The 11429-nt window shown below is 44.7% G+C and overlaps 1 protein-coding gene across 1 annotated transcript in view; it reads left to right on the plus strand.

Moving 5' to 3' along the window:
• MAP3K3 (mitogen-activated protein kinase kinase kinase 3) overlaps nucleotides 1–7838 on the plus strand; it is a 47046-nt gene extending 39208 nt beyond the window's left edge. Inside the window, exon 16 of the mRNA XM_073683077.1 lies at nucleotides 193–7838. Coding sequence (XP_073539178.1) covers nucleotides 193–421 — 229 coding nt within the window. The 3' untranslated portion in view covers nucleotides 422–7838. The remainder of the gene's footprint in view (nucleotides 1–192) is intronic.
• The last annotated feature ends 3591 nt before the right edge of the window (nucleotides 7839–11429 follow it).

An 11429-nucleotide genomic window follows, 5' to 3' on the forward strand; every position in this document is an offset into this window, starting at 1 on the left:
GTACATGTATTCTAGGCACAAGAGCCAGGTATACCTGATGGCCCCTATTCTACCAGTAATTCCAGTTAACCAGTCAAAGCTCACTGGCCCAATAAACAAGGAAAAAATACATCCTGTTCTTGGGTATATTTAATATGGCCTCTGTGCTTAATTTTTTTCTTTTTTTTACCTTTGCATGTGTCCTTACTGCAGGAGCCTGGGGTGCACTGTGGTGGAAATGCTTACAGAGAAGCCTCCGTGGGCAGAGTATGAAGCCATGGCTGCCATTTTTAAAATTGCGACCCAGCCAACCAACCCATACCTTCCACCAAACACATCGGAGCATTGCCGGGACTTTGTAAAGCGGATACTCGTGGAAGCGCGGCAGAGGCCGTCTGCTGAGGAGCTCCTTCGGCATCCCTTTGCCCAACTCACCTTTTGAGTCTTCATCAAAGTGTCATCCTTCCCTTGAACATGGACATTGTCCAGAAAGATGGACGCCAGCTGTCGAAGGGAAGGCTCTGGAGCTTTTTATGAGACGCGATGACAATCTTCCCTCCTACCTTCCCCCCACCCCAACTACCTATCGCTGGCTGAGTCTAGAACAGGTTCTAGATCCAGCACAGCCTTGGGTCGGTGTCAGTGTTAGAGCAGCAGAACAATGGATTATTTTTTTACTTTGAAATGACTTTGATTCCTGGAATAGAGTTCCTTGTGCTCCAAACCAGAGACCCAGAATAAAGGAATGGTGCCTGATGACCGCCAGTAAAATCCTGCACCGTCCTCCTCTCCCAGCATGAAGGAGTTCTTCCACATCTTAGACAAGTGCCTTAACGCCTCTTCAGCCAGGGAGCATGGTAACCGCAGGCCCTGTGGCCTCTTCCTTTTTGTTATGAAGTCCAAGCATTTCAGTGATGGTGAGAAAACCTGACGATAGCGTTGACCCTACATCATGGCTTAAAGTAGATCTCCCTCTTTTAACAACATTATGTGTTTATGTCCAAACTACGGTGCTGGTTAACTTTATATATGGTGGGTTGGAGCTCTGAATATCATGACCCTCTTCAAACAGAAATGACTTTCAAGCACCACCACAGCTTTTTTTTTTTATTTAAGCACTGGAGTGGTGCCACTAATGTAAGTTCTCTGATCCTAGTATTATACTTACCATCTGCTGTCTTCTGCTCTTCCCGACGCCACGTCAGTCCCAATCCGCCTTCTTGTGACCGCAACTTCTGACTGACCGGAAGGCAGGGGTAACGGTCACAATCTCTCAATGTAAGTCTATGAAAGCCTTATTTTGGCCGCCAATAAAAGGTGAAAATGGTAGCGGGTAATTATAAGACTAGGTTCAGGGATCTTAGATTGGTAGCACCACTCTAGCACTGAAAAAAAACCCCACTGAAGTGGTGCTTTATATGATAAAATTCTGTCTGCCTGCACACACCACTAAAGGGAGCTTAGGAGCTAACTGCAGACTGCTGCATTGCAAACTGCATGCAACAAGCTCCCCCTAGTGGTGGATATAGGTAGTTCCAACCGTTATAGAAATGAATCTGCACGGTTTTTGTGGGCTTAATTAAAAACCATATGATGTTCACAGGGTGGACATCTACGTTACATTTCCTGACCAACCTTAGATTTCTTACCTGCAGATCAGTGTGGAAGGGGATCTACACGCAGCGTGCCTTAGTGACAGGTGTGTCATGTTTACAGTGCTAGTCTACATGCCGGTTTGACAAGGTATATTATGTGTGTAATATATGTATTACACTAAGAGTTTTTGTTATCCTTGGATATTAAGTATCTGTCCATGTATTTTAATGCCTAAATGAACACTTTACATTGCCCTAGCAGTAAAGGGATATTCTTATCTTGTAGAATTATAGCATAGCTACTGGATGTGGCATATCTGGGACCTACTCCTACACCAAGAAAAAGGTGCTGTCTTGTGCCTTTGGAATTTAAACTGCCATGCGTAGGAATACCCGTTTAAGTGGTGATCGCCGTTCTTTGCATTGAGATTCCTAGCAGCTGCATTGTGTGTATGTGTCTTAAAAGGTTAGTAGTTTCATGTGAGTAAAGGGATGGTCTGTCCACATTATATAGTCTTTGTTAGAAGGGTCTCCCGATCATAAGATGTCATGATGTTCGGAGAGAATCCAGCAGAAAGTGTTCAGTCTCCCTGCATTGCCTCCACAGGGTAAATTGGGTATTATCCACTGTGTTATACCTATATGTCCAGGGTCATAAGAGACACTGAAGGTTCTCACTGGTGGTTCATCCATCCCATTAGAAAGCACAGATACACTAGTAAGGTATCCAAAAATGGTTGTCTTAATACAGTCCCCACCCTTCAATGACTGTGTAGTGGAAATATTCACAACTTTCTTGTGTATTTTGTTTAAAATCCCTCCCATTTTTTTATGATCTCTGCTTGATGTCAGTGAATTAAGAGACTTTTGTTGTTTACATCAAGACTTACAGACTTAACCCTCAAGTACGAGAGGTTTTATGTCCAATTGTATCCAGTCTGGGCAATGCTCTGTGAGCGAAACCGCCTGCACGGATACACTGTAGCAAACCCTGATCGTCGGAGAGAGACTTGTGCTGGACGGTTTTTCCCCCTAAGTGTGTAATCCTGAGTACTGGTTCTCATTTACAGTATTTATCACCTATACAGCTAATTTTTCCCAAGTGCACCCTATACAGTACTTATGCCCCTTCAGTACCTCCTTATACAGCACTTGTGCCCCGAGTGCACCCTTTACAGTACTTGTGCCCCTTCAGTACCTCCTTATACAGCACTCGTGCCCCGAGTGCACCCTTTACAGTACTTATGCCCCTTCAGTACCTCCTTATACAGCACTTGTGCCCCGAGTGCACCCTTTACAGTACTTGTGCCCCTTCAGTACCTCCTTATACAGCACTCGTGCCCCGAGTGCACCCTTTACAGTACTTATGCCCCTTCAGTACCTCCTTATACAGCACTCGTGCCCCGAGTGCACCCTTTACAGTACTTATGCCCCTTCAGTACCTCCTTATACAGCACTTGTGCCCCGAGTGCACCCTTTACAGTACTTGTGCCCCTTCAGTACCTCCTTATACAGCACTCGTGCCCCGAGTGCACCCTTTACCGTACTTATGCCCCTTCAGTACCTCCTTATACAGCACTTGTGCCCCGAGTGCACCCTTTACAGTACTTGTGCCCCTTCAGTACCTCCTTATACAGCACTCGTGCCCCGAGTGCACCCTTTACAGTACTTATGCCCCTTCAGTACCTCCTTATACAGCACTCGTGCCCCGAGTGCACCCTTTACAGTACTTATGCCCCTTCAGTACCTCCTTATACAGCACTTGTGCCCCGAGTGCACCCTTTACAGTACTTATGCCCCTTCAGTACCTCCTTATACAGCACTTGTGCCCCGAGTGCACCCTTTACAGTACTTATGCCCCTTCAGTACCTCCTTATACGGCACTCGTGCCCCGAGTGCACCCTTTACAGTACTTATGCCCCTTCAGTACCTCCTTATACAGCACTTGTGCACCCTATACAGTACTTATGCCCCTTCAGTACCTCCTTATACGGCACTCGTGCCCCGAGTGCACACTATACAGTACTTATGCCCCTTCAGTACCTCCTTATAAAGCACTTGTGCCCCGAGTGCACCCTTTACAGTGCTTATGCCCCTTCAGTACCTCCTTATACAGCACTTGTGCACCCTATACAGTACTTATGCCCCTTCAGTACCTCCTTATACGGCACTCGTGCCCCGAGTGCACACTATACAGTACTTATGCCCCTTCAGTACCTCCTTATACAGCACTTGTGCCCCTAGTGCACCCTTTACAGTACTTATGCCCCTTCAGTACCTCCTTATACAGCACTTGTGCCCCTAGTGCACCCTTTACAGTACTTATGCCCCTTCAGTACCTCTTTATACAGCACTTGTGCCCCGAGTGCACCCTTTACAGTACTTATGCCCCTTCAGTACCTCCTTATACAGCACTTGTGCCCCGAGCGCACCCTTTACAGTACTTATGCCCCTTCAGTACCTCCTTATACGGCACTCTTGCCCCGAGTGCATATTATACAGTGCTTATGCCCCTTCAGTACCTCCTTATACAGCACTTGTGCCCCCAGTGCACCCTATACAGTACTTATGCCCCTTCAGTACCTCCTTATACGGCACTCGTGCCCCGAGTGCACACTATACAGTACTTATGCCCCTTCAGTACCTCCTTATACAGCACTTGTGCCCCTAGTGCACCCTTTACAGTACTTATGCCCCTTCAGTACCTCTTTATACAGCACTTGTGCCCCGAGTGCACCCTTTACAGTACTTATGCCCCTTCAGTACCTCCTTATACAGCACTTGTGCCCCGAGTGCACCCTTTACAGTACTTATCCCCCTGAGTGCTCTTATAACAAGTAGCAATGCCCCCTTAAAAAGTATAAATCCCCCCTGTGGCGCATCTTAGCAGCAGGAAGCGCTCTCTCACGTCTCATCACTTCCTGTAGATTTCTGAAGAAGTTATGAGACACGGCTCTGTGTTCTGCGGTGGGCACAGATGTAATCTCCGGGCACAGACAGTCCGCACTGATGTACACTAGTAGTTCGTTACTCTGGTCTTACAGCTGCTCAATTATCAGACCTTGTGGATTACTGATTTTATTGGTTAAGCAGCCTAAAAGAATATAATGTGAATCTAAAACTCGCTGCTAGTCCTCGAGTCCCAGTGGTTATAGGTGTTACCAGATTATCAGAATTTCTAGATGAGCAAATGCCAGATTAAAGGACTTTTACTGTATGACTAAAAAACCTTCATGTAAAGCGTTACTGTCCCTTCTCACACGCTGTAGAAAAGCTCGGTCTTCTTCTCTCATTCCCCAAAAGTTAAACATTTTTAACCCCTTCTAGGGAAGGTATTTCTTTGTTTGTTTTTTTTTCATTTTCTCCTCCCTTTCTTTCAACGGCCAGAACAATTTTGATTTTTTTTTTTATGGCGGTCATTGTGCAGTAAAAGTGGCCTGGTAACATGAATCAATACAATGTAGCAATACCAAACTTGTAGATAGTTTAAGGCCCAAAAAACGTAATTCTGGTGTTTCAAATTATTTTTCCTCTTTACAGGTTTTACACAGTGAAACTTAGTTTAAAATTTTGACAGAGTGGACCAAATATGTTTTATTTTTTAATGTCTGGAATTCATACACTGCTCAAAAAAATAAAGGGAACACTCAAATAACCCATCCTAGATCTGAATGAATGAAATATTCTCATTGAATACTTTGTTCTGTACAAAGTTGAATGTGCTGACTAGAAAATCACACAGAAATCATCAATGGAAATCAAATTTATTAACCAATGGAGGCCTGGATTTGGAGTCGCCCCCCCCCCCCCCCCGCAAAATTAAATGAGGTTGCGGATGGTGTCCTGTGGGATCTCCTCCCAGACCTGGACTGAAGCATCCGCCAACTCCTGGACAGTCTGTGGTGCAACGTGACGTTGGTGGATGGAGCGAGACATGATGTCCCAGATGTGCTCAATCAGATTCAGGTCTGGGGAACGGGCGGGCCAGTCCATAGCTTCAATGCCTTCATCTTGCAGGAACTGCTGACACACTCCAGCCACATGAGGTCTGGCATTGTCCTGCATTAGGAGGAACCCAGGGCCAACCGCACCAGCATATGGTCTCACAAGGGGTCTGAGGATCTCATCTCGGTACCACATGGAGGGCTGTGCGGCCCTCCAAAGAAATGCCACCCCACACCATTACTGACCCACTGCCAAACTGGTCATGCTGAAGGATGTTGCAGGCAGCACATCGCTCTCCACGGTGTCTCCAGACTGTCACGTCTGTCACGTGCTCAGTGTGAACCTTTGCCAATCGTGGTGTTCTGTGGCAAATGCCAAGAGTCCTGCACGGTGTTGGGCTGTGAGCACAACCCCCATCTGTGGACGTCGGGCCCTCATACCACCCTCATGTAGTCGGGTTATAACCGTTTGTGCAGACACATGCACATTTGTGGCCTGCTGGAGGTCATTTTTGCAGGGCTCTGGCGGTGCTCCTCCCACAAAGTCGGAGGTAGCGGTCCTGCTGCTGGGTTGTTGCCCTCCTACGGCCCGCTCCACATCTCCTGGTGTACTGGCCTGTCTCCTGGTAGCGCCTCCAGCCTCTGGACACTACGCTGACAGACACAGCAAACCTTGCCACAGCTCGCATTCATGTGCCATCCTGGATGAGCTGCACTACCTGAGCAACTTCTGTGGGTTGTAGAGTCCGTCTCATGCTACCACGAGTGTGAAAGCACAACCAACATTCATAAGTGACCAAAACATCAGCCAGAAAGCATTGGTACTGAGAAGTGGTCTGTGGTCCCCACCTGCAGAATCACTCCTTTATTGAGGGTGTCCTGATAATTGCCAATAATTTCCATCTATTGTCTATTCCATTTGCACAACAGCATGTGAAATTGATTGTCAATCAGTGTTGCTTCCTAAGTGGACAGTGTGATTTCACAGAAGTTTGATTTACTTGGAGTTATATTCTGTTGTTTAAGTGTTACCTTTATTTTTTTGAGCAGTGTATTTATTTTTTTTATGCCATAGTATTGCAGTATATAGATAAAATCACTGTCTCCTATGGTGTTGACAGGAGCACCATCATGGTTTGCTTGTGACCTTCTTCAGCAGACTCCTATGGCAGCCCATCAGCACCCTGCGATTGCATAATCTAGAGTGGTCAATGACCTTGTGGAACGGTGGGGCCCCGGACCACTGTCAGAGAGTAGCATGTAAAAGGTTAATAGCAGTAAGCAGAGCTCAGCCAGCATCTGACAGGTATGATGCGTGATGAACTCCTGAACCTGCATCTTACACGGGAACTTGGCACTGGACATGCCAGTTTATCCAATGTTGAGAAGGTGATAAGATTAATATGTCCAGGAAAGGACCTCTCGTGTTCTTTAACTTTACTCTATCTTTGAGGTTCCTCTTCATTAGCATTCAATCAGCACTATAGGTGCAGGAACTTATTTTCCAGCATGCAGTGCTTTCTTCTGTCCAATGCCTTACCTGTCCAGAACTGAAAGCTGCCTTTCTGTTATTTTAAAGATCCATTTTCAATTGTGTTACTGTGGCATCCAAAATCGCTCAAACCCATTGAGTGAGTACGTTATATATCTGTCAGACTCTTACCTCGCCTGTACAGACGGACAAGCCCTTTTTAATGTGTGTGCAGCCTAAACTACAGTACTTTCTATTGGGCAAAATTAAAAAGTATTGAAATGAGTTTCCCCTGCATTACCCTAATATGACCTGTAGGAGCAGTATTGTCAAGGACAAGTGTGAATCTGGTCCTTTTCTAATAATATTAACCATTGCAGATGGGTATTCAATAAACATTCTTATCTTTGTTGGTCAGGAAGGAAAGATATAGAGTAGTAGTCTGTGACCTGGGTCCCTCAAGCTTTGTAGTAAGTCTATAACTCCCAGCATGACCTGAGGGTTATAATCTCTACAATTGGGAGACACTGGTTACTTACCCCTAAGAAAAAATAAATTAACAGGACGACAGCCATGATGGGTCCAGTGGATATTTTACTGCCAGCACATTGCTCCCTGGCAGGAGAATGGGTTACAAGGTTGGTGCATCTGTTAAATGAATATATATATGTATATTTGTTCCTTCATGTGTGGGAACCTTTGCCAAAGGGAATATCCTATTTACTGTATAAATCTCTATAAATATATATATATATATACTGACTTGGGGCTTGCAGTGCAGAGCCCTCACAATGTATCCTTTTTTTATTTGTTTTTATTTACAATAAATTGTCATTTATGTTAATATAATTTGGTGTCCTGTGACTTTATTTTATATGAGCGGGAACGGGTGACTGATATTGGAGGTGCTTTTTTTTTTTTTTATTATAACCTAAGATTATAACCAACAGTTTCGGTTTTGCTGAACCATAAGGGAGTTGTCCACCTTTTTGGGGACTTATAGATAGACTAGATGGTGGCCCGATTCTAACGCATTGGGTATTCTAGAATATGTATGCGGCCGACCGGGCGCGACTAATCAGCGAAGCAGTGTTTAAATGGGTTGTGCACTACTTTAAATTATCCCCCCGGGGCCCCTAATGAATTTTGTAATTACGTCATATTGTCAATACTGGTACTTCTGCTGCGAGCAGCCGGGAGATGACCGACTAGCACCGGTCATCTCCCGGATGCGTCGCCACTGATCTCCCGACTGTGGCCTGCGTGTTTCAAATCCGGCGCCAATTCGCAGTCGGGCTGCACCAGTAGCTGATTGGTGGCGGCCGCCACCAATCAGGACAGCGGTGTTTTAAATTTCGCGCCAATATCGCTGATTGGTCGCGGCCAATCAGCGAACCGTGTTAGTGAGGACCGGGGAGCGGCGCTGCCTGTGCGGGTACTCCCGGCTGATTCGCCGCTGACCTCCATGCGGCTACCATCGGGAGATCAGTGTGAAGGGAGGACCGGGGAGCGGCGCCGCCTAGGCCGCCAGTCGGGGTACTTCTGCTGCGAGCAGCCGGGAGATGACCGGCTAGCACCGGTCATCTCCCGGCTGCATCGCCGCTGACCTCTGTGCAGAAGATGAGCCTCTAACGGCCGCCATCTTGTTCTGAAATCCCGCGTTGCTGATGGGCCGCGGCCGGACCAATCAGCGACGCGGGATTTCCTGGACGGACAGACGGGATAAGGCGATTTATATAGTAGATATGCGATAGATGGATACAGTACAGACCAAAATTTTGGACACACCTTCTCATTTAAAGATTTTTCTGTATTTTCATAACTATGAAAATTATACATTCACACCGAAGGCATCAAAACTTTGAATTAACACATGTGGAATTATATACTTAACAAAAAAGTGTGAAACAACTGAAAATATGTCTTATATTCTAGGTTCTTCAAAGTAGCCACATTTTGCTTTGATGACTGCTTTGCACACTCTTGGTATTCTCTTGATGAGCTTCAAGAGGTAGTCACCGGAAATGGTCTTCCAACAATCTTGAAGGAGTTCCCAGAGATGCTTAGCACTTGTTGGCCCTTTTGCCTTCACTCTGTGGTCCAGCTCACCCCAAACCATCTCGATTGGGTTCAGATCTGGTGACTGTGGAGGCCAGGTCATCTGGCGTAGCACCCCATCACTCTCCTTCTTGGTCAAATAGCCCTTACACAGCCTGGAGGTGTGTTTTGGGTCATTGTCCTGTTGAAAAATAAATGCTGGTCCAACTAAATGCAAACCGGATGGAATAGCATGACCCTGCAAGATGCTGTGGAAGCCATGCTGGTTCATTATGCCTTCAATGTTTAATAAATCCCCAACAGTGTGGCATTGAACTCTGTGTGGCAGTGACCTGGTCTCTAATCTGAGCTGCTGTTAACCTGCGATTTCTGAGGCTGGTGACTCGGATAAACTTATCCTCAGAAGCAGAGGTGACTCTTGGTCTTCCTTTCCTGGGGCGGTCCTCATGTGAGCCAGTTTCTTTGTAGCGCTTGATGGTTTTTGCAACTGCACTTGGGGACACATTCAAAGTTTTCCCAATTTTTTGCACTGACTGACCTTCATTTCTTAAAGTAATGACGGACACTCGTTTTTCTTAACTTAGCTGCTTTTTCTTGCCATAATAAAAGTTCTAACAGTCTATTCAGTAGGACTATCAGCTGTGTATCCACCTGACTTCTGCACAACACAACTGATGGTCCCAACCCCATTTATAAGGCAAGAAATCCCACTTATTAAACCTGACAGGGCACACCTGTGAAGTGAAAACCATTTCCGGTGACTACCTCTTGAAGCTCATCAAGAGAATGCCAAGACTGTGCAAAGCAGTCATCAAAGCAAAAGGTGGCTACTTTGAAGAACCTAGAATATAAGACATATTTTCAGTTGTTTCACACTTTTTTGTTAAGTATATAATTCCACATGTGTCAATTCATAGTTTTGATGCCTTCAGTGTGAATGTACAATTTTCAAAGTCATGAAAATACAGAAAAATCTTTACATGAGAAGGTGTGTCCAAACTTTTGGTCTGTACTGTATATATATATAATTAGTGACATTTTAATGTCAAAGGTGGCTTAGGAATGCTTTCACTTTTTAACAATACCACTCATAGTGGATCATGGAATTTCTTCCTAAATATTCTAAAAATTGACTTGCTACAATGGCTACAGCCTAGGGTCACGCTCTAATTCAGTGAACTCTTTACAAACACTTGAGACAGACTGTATGGCGAGGAGCTGGCTTTTATACGCTGATAGGATTCTGCAAACCTGAATTCAATGATTAAGACGTGTATCCCATACTTTTCTACATATAATGTACATCACATATTAATCCTGAGTTGGGCTATGGCTACACTGCGAAACATTGCATTTAAGTATTTCTAATGGTGTCACGTTGTGGACTATGACACAAAGTTGCAAATGTTTCCAAATGTGTTGAATTTTCTGCCCCTGGTCGTAAGTCACACATGACACGAAACTTATCTGCAACTTGGCTGTTTTATTCACAAGAAAATCAGAACTCCAAAATAGTTGCACGACAGCAAGGCGCAGACACGTTTTACAAATGTTTTTGTTGCGCAACTTTCCTGAGTTGTTGTCGCGCAACATATTGTCATGTAGCCATGATGTCCAGACAGAATAAATCGAAAATGTGCTGTCCGATTTTTAATCTAAAGGCACACTGACCTATATTATTCAATAGCACTGTTGAGATGAACAATTTTTTTTTTCTTTGGTCCGGCCGTCCGTTTGTGTATAACTAAAGGTTTGTGGAGTACAATTGTGCAAAAATGTAGCAACTTTTCAAAAAGTCACAAATGATGAATTGGGCTAAAACATCTGGAAAACCAAAACGTCTGCCATAATGGTGAACAAAAAAAACAAAGAAACCAAAGTAAACTTAAAGCACAAATTAAAAACATTGAAAAATGCATATGTCACTATTTGAGACATTTTTACACCAGAGAAAAGGCACAAAAATAATGATTAATTAATAATGATTCCCCTCTATGTATGAATTTAAAGAGGACATTTCACCAGTTTTAGCATGTTAAGCTGGCCACATCATGGAATATCACCTGCAGAGCTGAATATAATGGGTTTTTTTTATTTTCTCTGATGTGGAGAAATTAGCTTGGAAAGTTTAGGTTATAATTTATCCTAAGACAAGAGGGTGTTAAAGTGCATGCCCCAATGTCTCTACATGAGGTTGACCAATCAGAAGCTGGAGGCATCATTCAGGGGCATGAAGAACACAACCCCTACATAAGCTCAGAGCAGGTTTTCTCCTGTGAGGTGTGTAATGACTGACAGCCCTGCTCTTCTCTGTGATCTTGGCATCTTTTGTATAGAATTGATCAGAGCAGCCTTCATCCCCTGGCACTGTCAGCTCTGCTG

The sequence above is a fragment of the Phyllobates terribilis genome, unplaced genomic scaffold, assembly GCF_046119375.1.
Source record: "Phyllobates terribilis strain yellow unplaced genomic scaffold, ASM4611937v1 Scaffold_5__5_contigs__length_657084704, whole genome shotgun sequence".
In the NCBI taxonomy this organism is placed as follows: domain Eukaryota; kingdom Metazoa; phylum Chordata; class Amphibia; order Anura; family Dendrobatidae; genus Phyllobates; species Phyllobates terribilis.